The 23,547-nt window shown below is 41.6% G+C and overlaps 1 protein-coding gene and 1 long non-coding RNA gene across 2 annotated transcripts; both read left to right on the forward strand.

Annotated features, from left to right (window-relative positions):
- The first annotated feature begins 5,421 nt into the window (after positions 1-5,421).
- Positions 5,422-12,508, forward strand: LOC105909279 (P2X purinoceptor 5-like). Its single transcript, XM_031574149.1, has 12 exons — positions 5,422-5,565; positions 5,884-6,034; positions 6,215-6,286; positions 7,842-7,917; positions 8,246-8,336; positions 8,607-8,681; positions 8,825-8,966; positions 10,733-10,866; positions 10,994-11,087; positions 11,175-11,240; positions 11,912-12,009; positions 12,103-12,508. The coding sequence occupies exons 1-12, from the start codon at positions 5,429-5,431 to the stop codon at positions 12,215-12,217; spliced, it is 1,251 nt and encodes a 416-aa protein (XP_031430009.1). The 5' UTR covers positions 5,422-5,428; the 3' UTR covers positions 12,218-12,508.
- Positions 12,509-18,286: 5,778 nt separating this feature from the next.
- Positions 18,287-19,346, forward strand: LOC116221931. The gene is made up of 2 exons (XR_004164357.2): positions 18,287-18,425; positions 18,513-19,346. It is a non-coding gene; the product is annotated as an uncharacterized LOC116221931 (long non-coding RNA).
- The last annotated feature ends 4,201 nt before the right edge of the window (positions 19,347-23,547 follow it).

Here is a 23,547-nt window from a genome sequence, read left to right on the forward strand (position 1 = left end):
TTGGCCCCACCAGGAGGTGGAAAAACAGACTTGCTCCTTAGAAACACCAGTCGAGCTTGAAAAATCAACAAAAGAATTATTCACTGTGAGCTTGCAGACTTCAGTGAGCTGGTTTTAAACAGGCCTAAGCAGACCAAGGCGCTGCCCCAGTAGCCTAAATGTCTTGGGCTGTGTAAAACTAGGTTCACTAAAGAACAATATAAACCACTGCAATGTGTAGCTTTACGCACAAAGCCCAAGCAAAGTTAAAAATGGCAATCATTATCATAGGCACACTGCGTAAATCTGTTTAGTAGCCTAATAGTCAATGCAAGTTTAACCAATAGGGTGCGCCAAATGACAGAGTCAATAGCCTATGAATGAATGACTTTTCCACTCACCATATACATTTTAAATCAGATTCTGAAGAAAAAATAACAAGTTCAAAGCCAGTGACACAGCCTCTGCAACACACTCCTCTGTTCCTGCTCCAGTCCCTGCAGCTACTCCAGTCCGGGTTCCTGCTCCGGCACCATATGCTACTCCAGTCCGTTCATCCTCCCCAGTTTTTAGTATTTTCCTCCATGTTTAGTTCTCACCTGTAGCCAATGCATTGATTGGGTTTCTATTTAAGGCCTGGACTTTTCCTTTGTCTTTGTGTGATATTGTTTGTGTATAGCAAGACGCTACATAATGTGTTCTCTGAGTCCTGAGTTCGTTGCCTTGTTTGCCCATCGTGGCCTTTTGTAGATAATTGGATAGATATTATTAAGGAAATCCATGAGATGGAGAGATCAACCTTTCTACTGTGACTGAGAAACGACTTATATATCGGAAGATGGACAAAATGGATTCTGTATGTGTTTAAGTAGGGTTGTGATTGATGGTTGACATTGAGATAATTTACCATTTAATTTTCCTTCCTGCTGCTGCATATTGTGTAAAATCTTACCAATGAATGTTGTAACACATATCACATTAATATGTTTGACAAAATGGATGTTGTTGTGCCAAACAACTGTATGGTTGTATGGTTGTTCAGTACCATTGTTTTTGAAATACTTCAAAACTCTAAGAAATACATAAAAAAAAAAATAAAGTTTGCTCTCTATGATCCAATCGCCACAGGTTGTCCAGTAAGTAAGCCAAGCATTGCCACAAGCTAAGGATTGAGGAGCACTTCAAGAACAACTCCGACCCCCGACGCATGTGGCAAGGCATCCAGGCCATAACAGACTACAAACCTACCAACACCACCCCCCAAAACAGGGATGCCTCCTTCCCTGACGAGCTTAACAGCTTTTATGCACGCTTCGACAGGGACAACCAGGAGGCTGCCATAAAGTCTGTGCTCACTTCAGACCACCAGCTCCTAACACTCTCCTCCACCGACGTGTGTGCTGCACTGAGCAGGATTAATGCACGTAAGGCTGCTGGCCCTGATGGCATCCCCGGACGCGTGCTCACGGCCTGTGCTGGGCAGCTAGCTGAGGTCTTGACTGACATATTCAACCTGTCACTGGCCCAAGCTACTGTCCCCACGTGCTTTAAAACCACCTCCATCGTGCCGGTGCCAAAACACTCCACTGCAGTGAGCCTAAACGACTTCTGCCCTGTTGCACTGACCCCCACCATCATCAAGTGCTTCGAGAGGATGGTCCTGGCTCACCTCAAAACCTGCTTACCACCCACACTGGACCCCTTCCAATTCGCCTACCGCAAGAATAGGAGTACGGAGGATGCCATCTCCACGGCACTACACTCCGCCCTTTCTCACCTGGACAATAGCAACAGCTATGTGAGGATGCTGTTCATAGACTTCAGTTCAGCTTTCAACACTGTCATCCCCTCCAAACTAATCACGAAACTCAGTCACCTGGGTATCAACACTTCCCTCTGTAACTGGATACTGGACTTCCTATCCAACAGACCCTAGTCTGTTAGGGTAGAGAACCACATCTCCTCAACCCTCATCCTGAACACCGGCGTGCCACAGGGCTGTGTGCTAAGTCCTCTCCTCTACTCCCTCTTCACCTACGACTGCACTCCTATACATGGTTCTAATACCATTGTCAAGTTTGCAGACGATACAACGGTGATTGGCCTCATCATCGAAAACGATGAGTCGGCCTACAGAGAAGAGGTCCAGCACCTGGCGGTGTGGTGCGCTGACAACAACTTGACTCTCAACACCATGAAGACCAAAGAGCTAATTGTGGACTTCCAGGAAGAAAGATGGCACACACACCCCCATCCACATCAACGGGACGGAGGTTGAGCGTGTCGCCAGCTTCAAGTTCCTGGGTGTCCACATCTCTGAGGACCTCTCTTGGACCCTCAACACCTCATCCCTAGTCAAGAAGGCACACCAGCGTCTCTTTTTCCTGAGGAGACTGAAGAAGGCCCATCTGTCTCCTCAGATTCTGGAGAATTTCTACCGCTGTACCATCGAAAGCATCCTTACAAACTGCATCTCAGTATGGTATGGCAGCTGCTCTGTTGCTGACCGAAAAATACTGCAGAGGGTGGTGAAAACTGCCCAACGCATCACAGTTCCTCACTCCCCACCTGTTACGACAGAGCTGAAGAACCAAAATCTCTCGTAACATAAAATAGCCAGACTCCGAGTTTTGGGGTAAATATACCACTTTTATTAAAAATGCAAAGGCGGTTGTCGTCAAAAGGAGAAGAGAAAACAAAAGGACATCCAAGAAGCCTCACAATAAATAACTTAGTCGCTGCAGCTTACCTCACTCGCGAATAAATGAAAAAGAAGGTGAGTCTTCCGGGAAACTTACATCCCTGCACTAACTAACCCTGGGCTAGAAAAAGTGAAGACACATAAACAACAGCCGCCAATAAACAACTCAGGGAATGGTTATCTAACAGCAAACGGAAAAGCGCGTAAGACGCGTAGGGTCTTCGGAAGAATAGTCTCTGTGGTGTGCTCAGTGTTTCTAAAGGCCAGGGAACGCCGAAACAGGTCGGGAACAGGAGAGGAATGTCACGAAATCCAGCAGAGAATAACGAGAACGACAGCCATCTTGGGGTAGACCGGCTTAAAAAGGGGAGAAGTCCCGCCCAGCAATTACGCGTGGTCCGGGACAACGCCCACTCTCCACCTTGCAGAAACAGGGAAAACGGCACACACACAGGGAAACCACAATGCCCACAACACCATAACACCACCATTGAGGCTGTCCAGAGCAAGAGATGTCTGCGGAGGGCGTGCAGCATCGTCAAGGACAGCTCACACCCCAGCCACAGACTGTTTGCCCTCCTCCCCTCTGGGAGGCGCTACAGGGTCCTCCGTTCCCGGACCAGCAGGTTCAGGAACAGCTTCATCCCTGCGGCTGTCACCCTACTAAACTCTGCACCACGGTAATAGCCCCCCCCACCTCCCCCTGTGACTGTACTTCCCCCCTCCACCCTGGCTAGACTGCCACACATCCTCCTCCAGCCACTGAACATTTGCACCAGAATGTCTTTTTTTACTACTGTATATCCCACTTATTACTGTATTAACTGTATTAATCGTACTTACACCATACAATACTTCTTAAACATTATATTACTACTACCTCATTCACTTCATTTCACTTATTACCACCACTAATACTTACACCTGCACTTTTATATACTTATCATATCTACACTTCTTACCTCAATTGCTGCTAGTCCCAACTCTGTTCATATTACATATCTATTTCTTACTGTACATATCTATTTATGTATTCACTTATTACACTTTACATATGCACATACTCTGCACTTTTATTGCTATTTTGCACTTCTGGTTGGATGCTAAACTGCATTTCGTTGTCTCAGTACTTGTACTCTGTGCAATGACAATAAAGTTGAATCTTACTAAAAAAAAAAAAAAAAGAACAGAGTGATACCAAATAATAATACAAAAGATGTATTGATGCACACACACACTCATGACATACGCTCATCATGTTCGAAAGCCATGATTCCTGTGAACCATGAATAGCTTTGTTACTGTGAACCTTGAATTTTGAACCTTGTTAACCGTGAACAGCCTTGGTACTTTGAACCTTGATAACCATGAATAGCCTTGTTACCTGTAAACCTTGAACGTTGTTAACCGTAGTTTGCTCTCATGGACGTCTTGTCACCTTCTTTGCAAGTGAACCCCATGCGCAGCCCATGGAACACTGGGAACACAGAATTGTGGGTGCACAGCTGGACACCGCTGGGAACTGCAAGGTTCTGAACATGCAGGTAACACCAGTCTATGTCTAGAGATTCAGTCCCTAAAGCACACACACTCACAGTTTATCAAGAAAAACATATTGGGATCGCTGTGATCTTCAATACATACATATGCCACTCTATGGACTGTTTTAATATAGTAGGCCTTTTAGGAAATGGATTGATTACACTTTTACATACATTCATTCAATTCAATTCATAAGGTTAAGAGAGGAGAAAAGGAGAAGAGAGAATCAGAGGCAAGCCAGTGGATTCATACACATATAAGAGGATAGCCTACATGCTGGATATGTACATGATATATACATGATTGATGAGTCCATGACACATACAAGAAGGTATATGCATGTATACATGATACATACATGAACTACTGTAAAAACGAATATAAAAATGGGGGGTGATGCCAAACCCAGATTAGGGTAAGGGAAGAAACTGGGATACAAACCCTGGTAACGTTAGGCACCCACAGAGAATGACGAGTAATATGGCCACATCATCAGTATCAGTGACATACCTGCATCGATTCATTTTGTTCAAACTTTTATTTCAGGTTTCCTTGAAAAAGTTACTACTCTTCAAAAATCCAAAGATATTAGTCAGCCACCTCTCTAGGAAGAGAAGATGTTATTATCAGAATTATATGCAAATTGTGGACAGATTATAATTACTGTTGTGGAATGTGTTGCTTTCTGTTGGGAAGAAGAGTATTTTCTTTATGATCCTACAGGAAGAACTTGATGAAGTTGTGACTTTATGTCTATACTATAGTATATAGTATAGTAGTCTCTAAACCTTGAGATGCTGTATAAGGGTGCGTTTATTCACATGCAAGTCACTATGTGTGACAGAATCCCACAAGGCGAGGTCAAGGGCAAAGCTGGTCATAGAGGACTCAGTATTTGAGTATTTGCATCTGTTTGGCTTTGTATTACATTTCTCTCTCTCTCTCTCTCTCTAACGTGTATATGTAATCTTGAGGGTATGGAAAGAAATCTGCATAGCTTGCATCTGCATTATCTGCATAGCTTTACCGATAAAGCGAAACATATTCCGTTTGTTGATTTCAGCTGCATGGTGGGATTGTTGACCCTTTGATGACACCACAACCGCAAGCTACGTTCACTACCGCCATAAAAGAGGCTTGCCGTGATCACATCGAAAGTTCAAAATCAAATGTTTATCGAATGTCAACGTAGTCCCATCGCCGAGCATGGCTGAGTCAACTTTTGAGCAAATCCTTTCCACTGCATTCGATTATAAAACTGAAAAGTATGTAATTGTGAAAAAACATAAAGTTGGAGTATTATACAGAGTTATTCAGCTGTGTATCATCGGATACCTAATCGGGTAAGCACATACCCGCGGTAGACTTACCTGCAGCGGTGATAGTCGACGTTTGTGTTTAACATCAGTTTGATCAAATAATAACACTACATATCTATTAATTTAACAGTATTTATTGTATGAGTTGCACTGTATCGGAGACAGAAGGTAATGGTTGTTCTCACTTATACATTTTGGATTTGTTCCAACTGATGAACCGACTAACTGATAACGGATAACTGACTTACTTTCTTGGTAATATGAAGTGATCTTTCTTGATGATATGAAGTGATCTTTTTCGCTGTTGATTTATACATTTGTCCACTTTTATCTTTTGCCTAGGTGGGTTTTTGTCATAAATAAGGGCTATCAAGCAACAGAGGACTCCATACAGAGCTCTGTAATCACCAAAGTGAAGGGAGTTGTACTAATCAATTCCAGCGACACAGGAGTCAGTTTGTGGGGACCAGAGGACTATGTAATTCCACCGAATGTGAGTCCAGACATATGGCAATTATGTAGTTGTGTATTATTATGTATGTGTGAAATGTTATTCAAACTTGCCTGCTCTATCTTATCATTTAATTTGTATATCTGATGGTATCATATTGAAATATATTACAATGTTGTAGACAGATATTTTCTGTAAGTACAAAAAACATTTTCTTTGCAGGGTGATGCAAATTTTTTCATCACAACCAATGTCACACAAATACCCAATCAGACATTAGGCATCTGTGCAGAGGTAAGTGCCTCTCTACAGTGTTTACAAGCAGACAGGTGGGGTGCCACACATTTTCACATTCCCTGTATATCTCCCTGAATTCTGGTAATGACATTATTATTAAATTCTAAAATGCGTGAAACACTTGGCATGTTCTGTCATAACCATGTTGTTGTAATGAAGAACAGAGTTTTGTTCCATGTGAATTAGTCACAGTATCTGGAGCATTATTTTCGGGAAAGACATGTCAAGCATGTCTGTTCACATTCTTACTCAGAAATGTCATCAGACAGACTGAATTGAACTTTAACAATAACTTTAATGGTGCAATGTGTAGGATTTAGTGGCATCTAGCGTTGAGGTTGCAGATTGCAACCCACTGAATTCCCCTCCCTCTTTTTTTCCAAGCGTGGAGGGTAGTGTACGGTGTCTGTCAGTTTGCCAGTAGCTGTTTCCAAAATGATGTCATCCCCTACAACCACATCGAGTAGCCATAATATGCACAGTGATGCGGTTAGATAAATATTTCAAAACTGTATGTTGGTACTTAGTCTGTAAAACTATAGGTCATAGATTCCATGGACTATAAATTGTGAAGTTTGGCTATGTTAGTTGTTGGCTGACATGAGCTCCAAAGGTCTTTTGTTTAATGTTACACTTTTATTGGCAATCATTTTCAGCTGCTGTGTGCTCAGCTACCAGGTCTTCTGGGTCGAAATAACTAAGATAAATTGCAGTTTTGGGGCATACATATAAATGTACTACCCTGGTAGCGATTAGATATTTTTTATCATTGACACAGGGAGTTGGTAAATATGCCATGTTCTAGCTAAAGCGATCAAACAACAAATTGCATTTAGATTGGTATGCTAAATTACGTCCTGGTAGGCTAAATGAGGCGGAGTTGAGGTCGGAGGGACACAGCTGGAGGACTTTGGAAAAGCTGCCGCAAAATCGAGTCCGGTGGAAACGTGTTATCAACGGCCTATGCTCCACTATGGAGTGAGAAGGCGAAGAAGAAGAAGGCTAAATGACCTGTCCAGCGGAAAACAGGGAATTTCCACATCACTCTGAAAACATTTGTCCCTTATCAGCGATTCCCATCAGAGAAATGCCACACGTATGCGTTTATCATTATTTTCTGCCATCGCTTGTCCTGATTCCTGATAAATCCTACACACTGCACCTTTAACACATTAATAGCCCTTGCAAGGGGCGTTCTCTGAAAAATGAAAACATATTTAATGTCCACTAAGGTAGTAACTAAACAAACATCATTATGTGCCGGTGATGGCCACCTTTCCCAGTGATTTCATACCATATGGAGGACTGTAACATGTCAAACTGAGGCATAGTGGTGTAAGATTTAAATGCAGATCTACATGTGTGTCTCCTCTGCTGAGCGTCTGAGCCACTTTAAGCTCTTCAACAGCAGTCACACACCAACCTTTACACCTCATATGGCTAACCGGTCAATCCCTGGCTGACTCAACTCTATCTGCTTTTATCCTTTCACTATTTTGTTTAGAATACTGCCCCACAGGTTAAAATTGCTTCATGTTTGTTATCCTTTTAGAGCGATAGGATTCCGGATGGCCGCTGTAGTGACCATGATGACTGCCCACGCGGAGAGTCAGTTAGAGCTGGTCATGGTATGATTAAGGAAGCACCATATTATGAGAGTGTGATTCGGCTATTCAGTTGTAATAAACAAGCCAAGTCACCATGGGGTGCTAACAGGAAAAATAGATGCTTTGCTTCTTACATAAACAAGAAATGAGTGATATACCTTTAAGGAAGGTTTATTTGGCTGGATGTGGTGGGGTGTTGTATCGTTTGTTGTACTTTTGCTCAATGTCCAGCTGCTAATTGTTTATGTGATAACAGCAAACATGAAATAGCATACTATTTTCAACAGAATCATGGTCTGCTTTGATGAAAGGGTAATTTTTTTATTTACATGTGCTATATATTCTTTAGGAATAAAGACTGGTCAGTGCTTGAATAAGGACAGAAATGGGACATGTGAAATACATGGCTGGTGTCCAGGTGAAGAGAGTCAGAAATCCCAGTGAGACACTTTTTACTACAGTAACACATACTTTCACTGAGGACATGTGGAAATATACATCATTGAACCTTTTTTCTTTGTAAATTAAGAAAAAAAAATAAAAAATACATGGTCTGTAGACCAATTCACCAAGAGCTTCTATCAAACAATCCTGTTTACATGAAATGATTACTGTTGTAAATTCATGTCCATGAATAGGTGAATGCCATGGCTTGTGTCAGAAACATACCTGAGAGTAAAACTGTTTGTGGAAAAATCTCTTTATGTCAGTGTGCTAGGAAAAGTTGAAAACTTTACCATCTTTATCAAGAACTTCATCAGATTTCCAAGATTCAGCTTCTCAAAGTAAGTCAAAGGTCTGGTCAGTTTTGGGGAAATAATGGAGTCATGTGATCTTGTTAGTGGCATGATGCCGTGGCTCAAAGCTACCCTCTCGAATGAGCACACGAGAAGTTATGGCGCTAATTTTGATCCTTCATTGATTTCAGATCAAACATCCCTGAGACACAGGACAGGAGTTATTTACAGAAGTGCAACTACGATGAATCGGTTCATCCTTACTGTCCCATCTTCCGTCTGGGGGATATTATTAACAAAACTGGACACAGGTTTCAGGACATGGCTCAAGCAGTGAGTACACTATTTGTATCAGTTTGACTAGTGATATATGCACTGATAAAGTCCTGAATACAGGTGGAAGGTAAAGTAGACTAATATTATTGTCTATGACCTGATAACTTGATGACTTGACTTAGCGACTTAGTTTCTTAATTTCTTTTAAATTGTGTAAATATGTTTTTACTAGGTTTAACACAAATCAACACAGTGTTACCAAGCTCATATAATAGATCATCCATGTGATATTTAATGAGATCCATGTGAGATTTAGTGAGATGGCCCTTTAGATGCGAAAGTGTGAATAAGCAACAGGAAACATCTGCTACCACAGTAATTCAGTGCTGGTCTAACATCAGAAACGTCTGATGCTAAATATGATAAGGCTGTGATGAAGATTTAGGTGACCTTATTGTAATGGGTGTAGTTGTGAGCAGGACTCAAATCGCACGACTCAGAGACAGGGGTAAGGAATAATCAAAATCTTTTACTAGCAGAGTTCAGTACACGGAAAGACAGTCCAAAGGCAGGCAAACAAATCCAACAAGGAGAAGGCGACGACAGGGTTCGGTGTGGGTCAGGTCGGGGTTCAGTACACAGGCAGGCGTTTGAAAATCAGGCAGATTATCCAATAGGAAGAGGCAAAGGCAGGCTTCGTTAAACAGGCAGTGTCAGGGCCGTCGAGGCCAGATAAAGGTAGCAAACTTAAAAGCAGACTCGGGAACAGATGGACGATTTAGTTGTTCTTTTAATATGAATATGAGGACAAAACAGTCAGGCACGACACCCAGTTGGCAACAGAAGAGTCAAAAATATCCAAAAAATCACAGCAGAGGTTCAGGCAAAAATCCAAGGTCACTAGTCAGGCAAGGGTCAATTCACAGGCAGACAGAGTAAGGCACAGCAGAGGTACAGGCAGGCTTCAGGTAAAAATCCAAGAGTCCAAAAACAGGCAGAGAGATGGGTACACAGGTAGGCAAGGAGAATACAGGCAGCAGTACAAAGGGACTTGGGTCGAAGACAGCAAAAATTCAGTAACAGCAAAACAGCGAGAATCCGGAAACTGACGGGATAATCTGGTGACTACTGTCAGTCCTGGTGCAGTTTAAAAGCTGTGTCTGACGAGGAGAGTGGAGTCAGGTGTGGTGGAGCAGGCACCAGTGATTGGATGCCTTGCTTGTCAGTCAGCCAGGAGACAGGCCAGAGGGAGCACACGGAGCACACAGAACCGCGCTGACATGCCAGATCACTGATTAGGGAGTGGGTGTACCAGGCCGGACTGTGACAGGCAACACTAGGAAATCAAATCAGGTGGGCAGACAATCAACAAAGGCGGGGCACACACAAGGGCAGGGCATGAGGTATCTGAAACGAGAGGAGAGATGAGTAAACAAACAAAACACAGAACTGAAGAGTAAATGATAAAATAAGGAAAACATAACTAAGAAACAGGACGTGACTTACCATTTATATCTATCTATATCTATATTCATATTATGATTGTGCTCATTAATATAGGCAGATATTTCTATATGGATGTGTTCTAACACTCAAATACATAGTACATATTATAGCTACATACTCACACAACATAGGCCACAAAATATAGCTACATACTCATACAGCTGATACTAACAACATGTCACTGAAGTGAAATATAATTTGCCACTATGAAAAAGTTCCACCACACCCACCAGCCACACTTTTGTGTAATATCAGAACACAACAACAGAGCCTCTCTTTTCTGGGCCACTAACCAAGACAGTTGTGTGTCCTGTCAGGGTGCGGCGATTGGGATCCTGATCAACTGGAACTGCAATCTGGACATCGACTCGTCCCAGTGCCATCCCAAATACAGCTTCATCCGTCTGGACGTGAACACCACCGTCAACTCTATCACTACCTTCAATTTCAGGTAGAGCCTTCTGCTTGACCCAGGACATTCAGACTGTTAGCAGTGTTTGTCTCCATTCAGCAGAACTGACATCACCTTGTGTCATGCATATTGTAGATATTAACATTAGCGCTGATTACATCTCCAGATATGCCCGCTATTACAAAAATGCTACTGGACATGACTACCGGACTTTATTTAAGGTGTATGGAATTCGTTTCAACGTAATGGTTCATGGAAAGGTATGACAGAAATACTTGTTGTTTTTTCTGTTGTGGAGCAGGGAACACTGATGCAAATTGATAACACTGGTGTACTTGTTTCCATAGGCAGGGAAGTTCAGTATCATCAACACCATAGTTAACATTGGATCAGGACTTGCTCTACTGGGTGCTGTAAGTATGAAATCATGATGTCACTGTTGACATTTTCAGGATGCTAGATGTAATTTGGCTGAATAACCAGTAGAGGTCAGTACTTGTTAAAAAGGCCATAGTAACTATTTGTGAAGTTGCCTAGTAGAACATGTTTCGGTTTATGACCATATATGGTAATTGCGTGGGTCATGTGACTCCACTCCACACGGTATAGTTTTAGTTTGTTGCTTCACGGCATAAATAGATGGAGTGGCAGTTTGCTTTGAGCAATAATTCCATATAATTGAATGTTGGACGTTGTTGAACGTAGTTAGTTAGTTCCCTGTATAATTAATATTTAAATGTTACTACAGGGTTGTGGATTATGTATATTTCTGTTTGTACTTTACTTTCATAACCACACACGCACAATCACACACACATACAAACATACACCCACCTACAATTCATTCCATTTACTTGTGTGAAAGCAATACAAAGTGCAAATAATCAAACTGGATATCCAAGTCTCCATTCTTTCCCATTCTAACCGGATGCCCCTCAGTGATAACACATTTCCCGACCCCCCTCTATAACAGTACTCACTACCCTCACGGTCTAGCCCTAATGATGCGCTCTGTACTTAGTGTGGATACTGTGATTATGCCTAACAATGATATTAACAGATGCACATCACTTTTTTTCTCTAGGGGAGTTTCCTCTGTAACATGTTATTGCTTTACTATATGAGAAATAGAGACGAAGACAGAAACAAAATGTATGACTCCATAAAGGCTGGCTCCTCCAGGTACTGTCCTAATTTTCAAACCACAATCGTACAATAGAACTGAATATACTTCCGAATATCCGAAAGAAAGAAAATATCCTGTGCTTTTCCTAGGAATGATACCAGTACACGAGACAAAGCTCAAGAGGAAGAATCACGTGAACAGCAACAACTCACCAGTCTGAAGCTACAGGCAGACTTCTCAAAGGACGCGGAGGCTTCAGCCTGACTAACAGGAATCAATGCAACATGGCTGCTTTACGCTTCTCAAAGACTTTGTATTGCAGCTGCAATGTGATAGTGTCAATAATCTGTATGTGAAGACAATCAACAATTAGGGAAGGGCCAAGGAAGATTTAGTGTGACAAGTAAAATCAGTATTGTGTGATTTAGTGTGACAAGTGAAATCAGTATTGTCTAGAGACTTGCTCAGGTTTATGCTGTTGGTATTTTACTGGCAACCGCAAAATAGGCGGATGTTATGCTGATGTTTTTTTGTTTGTTTTTCACATTCTTATTTTGAAAAAAAATATTGTTGTTGTTATGCTGTTAACGTTCAAATTAAAAGTGAAGACACAGTTGTGGTAGTCTTGGATAAGTGTGCTACACAAGAAATCACACAATTCCACACTTACACAAAGCTTTTAACAGCCCACATGAGAGACAAACATACAACCCAAGCACCTTACACTTCTGTAACCCATCTCACGATGTTACAGAAAGTGAAAAAAAAATCCTTGATCGTTCACGAGTCGGGACATTTCTGGCCACTAGAGGCAGCCAAGGACTCCTTTAGCCCACTGTTTAACCCACATGTGCTGTGTTTATTTATGTTGTCCATGTGCTTCAGACCAGGGGGGTATTCTTCGTAAGTGGTTCAATTAAGTCGATCAAATGTCCCATTAGCCAGCCATTAACGCGATGATTGAGGACAGGCTATCTCGGTTCTTCCAAGGCTTCAAACACTGTCGTTAATTCGAACCAGACTTCACTTATCAGGGCAATTGCGCGTGCCCGTCCTACTTCGAAAGGGGGAAGCGTCGATCACCAAAACCATCATTTTCTAACGGTACAATGGCTACTAAACTCAAAGAAAGAGCCTCTTTTTTTCTCCTCTGGCGAGATGATCATGAACGCTTATGAAGAAAACAAGACCATAATCATGGCAAAATCCAACACCGCCACTGCTGCGAGAGCAAGACAAGAAGCTGTGTATGGGGCCATGACTATGTATGCATGTATGATAGCAAGTACAACAGTGGTACAGGGGGTAGAGGAGTTGTTTAGTAATTGCAAGGTTGCCAGTTTGATTCCCCTCTCCTCTTTACCATGTGTGTCCTAACATTTCCTTGTAAGTCGCTTTTGATAAAAGCGTCTGCTAAATGACTAAATGTAAATGTATTAATAAGAAATTCAATACATTGAAGCAGTGAAAAGAAATTGTGTGTATTTATCTCTATTCTTATCATGAGTCCACGTTAATCATTTTCTACAATAATGATATGCTATGGTGTACTAATAACACTGTCATATAATTATGAGTGGTTTGTTCTCCACATCGCCGACACTACAAAAATGTACCACTCGCAAAAAAGTGCAAGGCTATGCAGACAGTCTGTGACACAGTCAATGCTCCGCAGCGGCGTGTGGTGTTTGCAATAAATGGCTCGAGAAGGTCTTGTAAATAATGTATTCCTTGTCGGCTGAATCGGAAGCGCTCATACAAGAACTCATCATTATGGAATAACGCATCTTGGCGATCGCGAAGAACTCTCTCCTTATGAAGCGCTAATCTAACTAATACCACTCCTTGGTCAATGGGATCTCTCAGGAAGGTAGCTGCCATTTTTTTTCCAGGGAGGGGCAAGCTTATCCAGCTTCACTTAAATTAGCCTGCGCTGGAGCAGGTTCAAGTTTATTGATGTGTTGCTATGGTGATTTAGCCAAAGTTGCTTTACAACACCCACAACCGTCGGAGAACCATAAATGTAAACGAGTCCGTCGAGGCAACTGCATTACCACGCAGTAACAGAGTCGTAGAAGTATTTTTCGGCCTTTAGTTTCCTCTGTGTTTCTATCGTCCAAACGGTTTCTCCTTGTGTATTGATTTTCTATTGTTGCCGACCTCTTCCTGTCTAACAAACCCTGCTTTTGCCTTTCCCTTTTGGATGTATCGGCTGGATCTTTTAACTGATTGCCTGTTGAAGGGACCGGCATAGGTCATAAGAATATGCCATAGTCAATAATCCAATGATATTATACCTAGTTATAATTGTTACTTTTATTTGGATTTAACTAGCATGCAAACAGTTTCTGGGTGAATATACTCTTGGGCTGACCTGTGGAGTGAGGTGTGATATTAGACTCACCTCCCCCCCCCCCCCCCCCAGGTCGAGACAAAGAGCCCGGCACCCATGGCCCATTTGAATAGACGGTAACACCCCTAAACTCAGCTTTTAAGAGCAAATCCTACAAGGAATAGATCAGATGAGCCTGAGGTGAAGCTATGAGTGGACGTTCAGACTTTGTCTCCCTTGGTTGGCCACCATTGTATAAGATTAAAACCTGGATCTTGACTGCAAAATCTAAGACTGAATCTTCAATATAGGGTATAAATTATATACCATCAATTGGAGGTCCTCACCGAAAGATACGTTCTTGTATTGCTGATTCGAGTTTGCTGTAAGATGTCTCTTCACCCCGGGTTGACACAACGCTTTGGTAAGTAAACTTACCTAAATCTTGGGAAATATAGGAAGTAGAGTCCTGTGTAATAACAGAAATCTTATTTTATTTTACTTTTATTTTTATTGTGATTGTCTTAGAAGTTGACACACACTGTGATTGTCTTAGAAGTTGACAAAACACTCCTAGTTTTTCGGGTATTGGTCCGAGGCAGTCTGAGCTGTGCTTGTTGACATACTCTACGTGTTTTACTTACCGCTCAGATAGATTTCCCAAGATGATAGAAGTTTTGTGGTCATAAATGGGTGTTTGGAAAGGGATCTACAGCATTATTAATATTTGAATTTAGAAATTGTTCTAGGTCAATTTGTAAATTATTTACATTAGATTGTGGGGATTCAGTTCTTGGATTTGACCAGTCATGATTCATGACATAAGATTCCTTTAAGTCCAGATTTCACAATGCTTTTGATAAAGTCAGATGTTAGACTGCTAACATGTTAGATTGTGTCTGTTCACACAATAGTTACAGACAGCTTTCACACATACCACTTAATTCACGAATTACGAATAATTGTAAGCATATTTTTAACGGAACAAAGTCTTCATCCTTAGTGTATGGGTTTAAGGTACATGAAAAATACGATTTTTTTTTCTTTTTTTTTTCGGAAACCGTACCTGATTTTACAGCAGCAGACGACTGCTGTTAGATCAAAAGGGGGAGGAGTTGAGCTTCAGAGAGAAATTACCTTAATAAGATGATAACTGCAGAATGTGTTTTCTCAAAACAGGTTTTAGCTGCTGAATTTCTGACTTCATCAAATGATCAGGAGCAATGAATGAATTAAGGAATGCCTTAAATGGTTTGGCATTTAAGTGCCATTGGAATCTGGATATAAAAAAGGATTTTATGAGATAATTTTGTAACTAACTAACTAACTGTAACTCTGTAATCAGATTGATTCCTTTCTCTTAGGAATGGACCCATCTGTCTCCTGAACAAGCGAATGAATGTGTGTGTGTATGCCTGTTACAGTCCTCTTTAACCTCCGGGTGGCGTAGTTCTGTTTACTTTGTGCCTGCTCTTTTCTTTTGATTTAATACGTTTCAGGTGCAACCTGGGTTCGGGGGCGGAGTCGTCCCTTTATAAAGCGTGTCCTGCCGTGGATGAAGGGCTGGCTAATACCGAGTGATCTCACGTCCTGCTCCTAACGCCAAGAACGGATGCCTACTGTTGTGAACCTGTGGCACTAGTCTTTTTGTTAAATAAATAAACCCCCCCTAGACACGAGCCCCTTTGACTCTTTTGTCTTCAATGTTGCAGTCAGCGAGGCTGGCCGTAACAATGCCTGTAGGCTGGCCAGTCGTCGTATGAATGAATGAATGAATGAACTTACAGGACTGTTTAACCTACATTTGACCACTGTCTTTATCTTCAGGTGAATGGTTTGAATTTCTTTCAAATCCCACTCTCCTTTTCTTTAGTTGGTTAGTATGCGTCTGTGGTTTTTTACTGATATTTGCTTACACTGTTTCTTCTTGGACACATGTTCACACCTGCTTTCACACTCATTAGCATCCAAATGGCTAATCTGGGCGCAGACCTAGCTTTCTGCAGTCTTTCATACCCAAATACCAAAGGTCTATTGTCTGATGTGTTGAGTATGCTAACAGGCTTCCTGCCTCATGGAGATGTTATCCAGTATTATCTTTGTCTGAGATCTTGTTACAGTCAGTTTTTAGGAATTTGGAGAATAGCAGATGAAGGACATCAGCCCCATTCAGCGCCTCGTCACGATGACAATAGGAAGCAGCATCTCGCCAAGATGTCGAAAGGGGGAGGAGCACGACCATTGGAAACTCCACGGAACCCTCAGCCATTAACCCAGATCAACACCTCTGGAACCCGCAGGACTGTTTGAACAAAACATCACACCTTCAACCATCATAGACGATCAACTCCAAGGAAGCACGGCAACACCTGAAACAATTGCCCACCCCCACCCAAGAACTTTGACGAAACAGCATATCAGGAAATTGCCGAAGGTGGAATGACCCCATATGGAGGGGAACAACTGAGACAAGCCAAGCGTCACAGACACACACACACACTAACACGCACAAACACACACACACGTCCTACCCCCTCCCAAGGAAAGTCAACCCTTGCTTTAAAACAAAGGCAAGACACAAGACACAGAGAAGACCATAGGAGGCAAACAACAAGTGTCAACACTCACACACACACACACGAACACACACACACACACTTAACTGTATCAACCGTCAACCCACATTACAATAAAGTAATGCTCCATGTCATGTACCCCTCAGTAACCAGAAAGGAAATGTTTTAAGATGTTGTGACACTATAATGTATCTCCCATAATCCGTTATCTTCTGTACTATTGTTTAATCCTAACATTTCATTTTAGCTTAGTTTACCTTAGAGTTAACATGTGTAATTAAGTTTGTTCTGTGTTCTCACCGCTTGTAAACTGCATTTTCCGAATGGGTACCATGTACATACATGTATTACTTCTGTTATATTTCTCTGCTCTCACGGCTACGATAGGATGGTTATGTTGACATAACATCGGGAAGGAATTTGTCCCTAAATCAGAGGTCCACACAATTGGAAAAAAAAAAAGCGTGGGGCACTCTAACATGGGTTTCGCCTTGCCTCGTGAGAGAATGCCACATTTATGAGACAAAGACTGAACAAAGCCACTCACTCAAGAAAAAGAAAATAGTTAAATGATCTGATGTTTAAGACATACAGTCTTAAAAAGGGGGAATGAAGGGACCGGCATAGGTCATAAGAATATGCCATAGTCAATAATTCAATGATATTATACCTAGTTATAATTGTTACTTTTATTTGGATTTAACTAGCATGTAAACTTTCCTTGGTGAATATACTTTGGGCTGACCTGGGGAGTGAGGTGTAATATTAGACTCTCACCTTCCCCCCCAGGTCGAGACAAAGAATCCTGCATGCATGGCCCATTTGAATAGACGGTAACACCCCTTAGATATCAGTGTATTTAACAGACTGTTCCTCAAGGAATAAGTCAGATATACTGAGGTGAAGTTCTGTGAGGGAGGATGGATCCTCAGTCTCTGTCTCACAGTGGTCGGCCGCCATTCTTCAAGAATAAACCTGAATCCTGACTGATCAAACCTAAGACTGAATCTTCAATTATAGTATAAAACTAATTACCATCACTGTGTACTTGTACTTGTTCGATCTGACCCACACCGAATCCTGTCGCCGCTCTCTCCTTGTTGAATCTGTCTGCCTGCCTGTTGGACTGCCTACCCGTGTACTGAGCTCTGTTAGTAAAACGTTTTTGCATATGTAGTGGGTTGGAATGAAGGTGCCTGTACCTTTAAGCCTGAGCTGTCTTGTGCTACACCAGACTGACGTCACTCAATGCGACACTGATGTATCAATTATCAGTCTCGGAACTTCTTTAAAAGCACTGCGCTGGTGATAGCCAGGTAAGCGGCAGGACTGATTTTGGATCATCTATTTGTGTCTGTTGGTTCATTTATCGTGGCATTTTCCTTGCAAGACCAAGGCTGTGCGGCTGCTTTTCCCTTTACTGGTACGTAGCTGCCTGCTCGGCTGGCTGTAGCTATTTTAGGTGGCTGTGTTTTTATTCGTGTTACTTGCCCTCATTAGGCTGCTTGGTGGTTTTGGCAGTACATTCCACTTCAAGTGAGGTTCCGGTTGATCCCTGGCTGCGGTAGGTCACTCTTTTAACCTTTGCTTTATCATGGTCTAAAGACAGATGCATTTAATATATGCCTCTGGTATTTTATGCTTCCCGCAGATTGTCGGCTGACGGCAAGAAATTGAGGCTGCCTTCCGTCACCGGCTGCTGTTTTGTTTCTACTTAAAGTTCCTTTTTGTTATATGTTTGTCCATTGATTACTGACTATTGTTGCACTGCTTGCGTGCTGCCAGCTCATGGTAACCTGCGGGTGTGCGTGCGGGTGTTGAGGAGTGTCGGTGAGGATTATTTTGGTTTCCTTTTATGTTTAAGTCTCCATTGTCTGCATGTTTTGTTGTTCGTTTCCTTGTCCTCTCTGCTTCTGTAAAACCCCACCAGTGGCGAACTTACCCCTGTGACTGGGCACCTAACACTGTGGCTATTTGTTATTTGCAGTGCTCTTATTTTAAGGTGCTTGTAGTGCCCATTTGGGGTGTATTGTTTTGCTGTGCTTGACTGTGCTACTTCACATTCCTTTACTGCCCAATCAGTCCTAAGGGGTGGGACGTCTGTTGGTCTCCAGAGGCTTGATTTGTGTACTAGTTGAACGTGTGTGTTATTTTGTGTTTGTTTTCTGGTTGTCCTTTTGGTTGCAGGAGTTGGGTACCCCCAGCAGGGAGGCCTTGGCACCTGGTGGTGGGTATCCGCATGTGTGTCTGACTATCTTTGCAGTGTAGGGTCACCCGGGTGTGCAGTGTGTTCGCGTGTGGTCCCTTGGACCCCCCTCCTAGACAGATTGCCCCCCTCTGGTAAGCCCCTCTCCTGCCTATGTTTTGTGGTGTCTATCATGTCATTGTGTGTGTGATGACCAGCGGAGAACTTTTCCCGTAGATAAAAGAAAACCCATGTAACCTAATTTATGCAATAAAGAAATATGTTATTTTTGTAATAGAATCCTGTCTCTGCTTTATCCCTGCACGAACCTGTGTGCTGTGTATGCATATGCCACTGAATGCTCATGTGTATTGTATGGGGCGCCGTTTGTAAAATGTTGCACGTTCTAAAACCCTGCTCAGTTTTGGTACATTTAGCATTATCATATGGGGAAAAAAGAACAACAATATTCAAATGTCACTTTTTCAAACATTTAGAGAGATATTCATGTAAGGATACTGTTTGGCAGTAAGACAAAGTTGTTGAATAATATAAATATTTCATCTAAATGTAAATGTTAAATATAAATGTAAATGTTAAATGTAAATGTTAAATATAAACGTAAATGTTCAATGTTATATGTAAATGTTAAATGTAAATGTTAAATGTTCAGTCTACATGTCAGATTTGAAGACTGAACCTTACAATATTTACGGTAATTGGCTTTCATAGTTTTCACGTCACGTCCGAATTACCAGCTTGCGGGCAAGAAATACACTCCACAGCTGTCTACCACTGGAATTTATACTAGAACTGACCATCTTTCATTCAAGATTATTTAATATATCCTCTTTAAAATGGTCTGACATAGGTAGTAAAATGCCAGACAGTTGTTGCTCGGTTGGCTGTTCAAATCGGCGAGGAGACAAGCCCGGCTGTTTCCAGCTGATTGTAGACGTCTTCTGGGTCAACTTTTCTCAGGCGGGCAGTAAAGTAGCCTTCTTTTTGGAGCTTGCAATAAAAGCATTAACCCTGTTTTGGTCGCCTCATTCATCAGAATAACTACCTAAAACGGGAATAGATCAAGAAATAAAGTCAAGAAACAAAGCATCAACACGATTAAAATTGGATTACCCGGTTTCTGCTCTGAGATTGCGACAAGTACCTAAGCAACTAGGCTAGGCTACTGTATTTTGTCATCCAACTGGTAATACTACAATGCCAGTAGAAAATACTTGGGAAGATAATTTCAGTTGTCATTCGAAAGAACAGTGTTGGGTAGGCTAAAGGTTGCTAGCTAACAGCATGTAGCTCGCTAGCTGGTAGCTAGCTATTAAATGGCAATCATCTTTGCTCTGATAATGAAGATGTTTATTAGTTTTCACCTTCCAGACGACATCGTTATTAACCCATCCCCTTCTGAAAATTAAATTACTATCTGTGCTTTTGGTAGGCTTTCAGTTTTTGAGGTGTGTAGGGGGACGGATTTTCTATTAGATATATGTAAATATCTCCAAACTGGAGCTCAGGCAGGGACTTCTACGACGTTATAGAAATACAAATATCAGCGGGTGCAGTAAAGGGATCACAGGTTCCCAAAATGTAATTTTTGTCTAGATATCTCTGTCTGGCTATTGTGGTATGATCTGTGTTTGATGGCGATCGTAATTGCGTAGGTTGCACTGCTCGATGATGGCCACTGTTGGTCGACACATTTTGCCCGCAAGGTATCCCTGGTAGTGTTACTGAAAGCTATGAATTACCGTAAATATTCTAATTTTCTGTCATCAAGTCTGACATGTAGACTGAACATTTATATTTACATTTAACATTTACATTTACATTTACATTTAACATTTACATTTAGCATTTGATATTTGTATTTACATTTAACACTTATATTTAACATTTATATATAACATCGAACATTTACGTTTATATTTAACATTTACATTTATATTTAACATTTACATTTAACATTTAACATTAACATTTAGATGAAATATTTATATTATTTAACAACTTTGTGTTACTGCCAAAAAATATCCTTGGAAAAGTTATCGCATGAATTTACATGAATTTCTCTCTAAATGCTTGAAAAGGTGACATTCGAATATTGTCGTGCTTTTTGTTCCATATGAAAATGCTAAATATAGCAAAACTGAGCAGGATTTTCGAACGTGCAACATTTTACAAAAGGCGCCCCATAGTATTGAGGACATTCAGTTAGCAGTGGTCTCATTCTAGTTCCTAAGGGGAGCATAACTCCTCTGGGTGGCGTAGTCGACAAGTGAAACTCTGATCATTCCCTGACCCCTCTACACATACCCTTGTGTCCGAGTAGAGCGATTGAGTTCAACTGTCTGCCACAACTAGATTGTTACAAAGGAATACTCTTCCGCCGTCTTGGAACATAATTCCGTAGCTCTTAAAGGGCCGAATTCTCAGTTGTCTTTCAAGCAGTCACCAACATATGGGCAGTAGAATTCAGACAGCTTGGTGCAGACCTTTCTAAAGATGAACAGAAAACACTGGGTTAAAACCTCCAACTCGCAACCGGACAAGGGAGTCGGGCGTACTAGTTAGGAGGCTAAACTACATGGTTTGCATGTGTCCAAAAATGTCAGGGAGTGGGATTTACTCATTGCATAGCATTTTACCCGCTGGCTAACGTTATACTGAGATGAAGCAAAGATTGAATCAGTGGCGGCGCCAGACATTTTTTTCTGCAGGTGCTATGGGGGAGCTCGGCGTTTTAGTGAGGGTGCTATGAAATGAGGATGATAGCCTATGTGTCACATGGTTCTCTACTACAACAACTTTACATGTTTGCTCTCTGAAGCGTCTTTGGGGTCCATGAAAAGCGCTAAACAAACCGATTGTATTATTATCATTATCTAGGCTTCCTCCGACAGACGCGCACATCTGCGACGGTCACTGACAAAAGGCATACAGCATGTTATAGAGTCCGCAATCCCAAATACCTAACTTACTTTAAAACACTTGTGGTAGTGAGGATTAAAGTTGGGCGACAGGTGACCACTACCATGTCAGAGTTAAATTAATCTTGGAATAGCAGATAGAATTAACTGAAAGAGTCAGAAATGTGTTAAAAAGGTATATATTATTTCAGTTCACAATCATCAGTAATCACATAGAACCTTATGTATACCTAGCACACAGACAGATTGCTTGTCTTAGGCTAAAGAATCTCTGATTTTTTTTTAAGGCGGCTCCAAAAAAGAGGAAAAAGGCAAAAAGTTAAAATCTTCTGCAAAAAAAGGGCATCTTCGTTGCTAATCAACCGAAACGAGTCTTCAGCGACACAGGGCAATCAATGCATGCAACAAATAAGACAGCTTTCATTAATGTTACACAGCTAACAATACCTTAGTTGCATTGTACTCCAACCACGCAAACTGTCCCAACCAGCTTTTACAAAAACTCCTTTGCTGGACTCCAAACATGCAAGGTGGATATTTCTGGAGTTTTGGTCTTCTCGGACCATCCTGAGCGTTCATGCTAATGTCACTGATGCTGCTAGCACCATGGTTAGCACCCTCAGTAGTGATGGAGGGTTGACCTCCTTAACCACAACGTTCCTCTCCTTAAAAATCCACACCAGATACCCCTGCCATTTCTTCTTCTTCTACATCACTCTTGTTTCTTAATCGTTCTTCCAAACATGGACATTTAGGTAGCAAGAACCGATGCATTGTTGATATTCACTTGAAACTACCACGCACTAGCTCGCTTTCTTCTTCAACCGTCTAGTAACGTCAACATTCAAGCGTGCGACGTGAAAGTTAGGTCAAAGGTTATGACAGAATGATTGCTCTGTCTAAAACAATCTGTTCATTTCAATCTGTTATTTTCTTTTGTGAGTTAAATATTATTATCACACAATAAATAACGCAGAAAGAAATTAAATAACAATAATAAATAAACCATTATTTTCTTGGGGGTGCTATGGCTAATCCAGGGGGAGCTAGAGCACCCCCTAGCCCCCCCCCTGGCGCCGCCCCTGGATTGAATAGTCAAAATGAAGTTAGAATCCGTTACCAGCACACTTGAACAATAAAAACCCTGTTATTGAGGATAACTTCTAGTAGCTGCATTGTTTTTAGTCATACTCTGATGTTTATGAGAACCGTTCAGACTGAAAGTCACCAATTTTTCTGGTTAACAAAAGATGGCTCCACTCCACTTCCAATCAGTACTTTAACTGCAAACAGTTATGCTCTAGTATATTTCTATTCAATGTTGCACACCTGAATAAAACCATGTCCTTGACAAGTGGAATGAGGGGTTTTCCCTCCCGTTTATTCTGTAACAGCATATAAATAGGCTACGCCATTTCACGTCGGCATGTTCTTTCTCTTCTCTACTTTCACTTTTTTTTACATGCCACTGGCTTAAGGCTCTTATATGGTACTCCGACTCCGTTACGGATGGGCGGGCGGACGGATTGGACGGACTAATTAAGCTGGGGCACACTCGC

This window comes from Clupea harengus, chromosome 9 (assembly GCF_900700415.2).
Source record: "Clupea harengus chromosome 9, Ch_v2.0.2, whole genome shotgun sequence".
Classification (NCBI taxonomy): Eukaryota; Metazoa; Chordata; class Actinopteri; order Clupeiformes; family Clupeidae; genus Clupea; species Clupea harengus.

What these genes read in the sequence shown, in the direction of transcription:
- LOC105909279 (XM_031574149.1), top strand. Translation starts at nt 5,429, where the DNA reads ATGGCTGAGTCAACTTTTGAGCAAATCCTTTCCACTGCATTCGATTAT. An exon ending in GAAGAGAGTCAGAAATCCCA is followed by an intron (nt 8,337 to 8,606) that starts GTGAGACACTTT and finishes TCTTTATGTCAG; the next exon opens with TGTGCTAGGAAAAGTTGAAA. An exon ending in CCAAGATTCAGCTTCTCAAA is followed by an intron (nt 8,682 to 8,824) that starts GTAAGTCAAAGG and finishes CATTGATTTCAG; the next exon opens with ATCAAACATCCCTGAGACAC.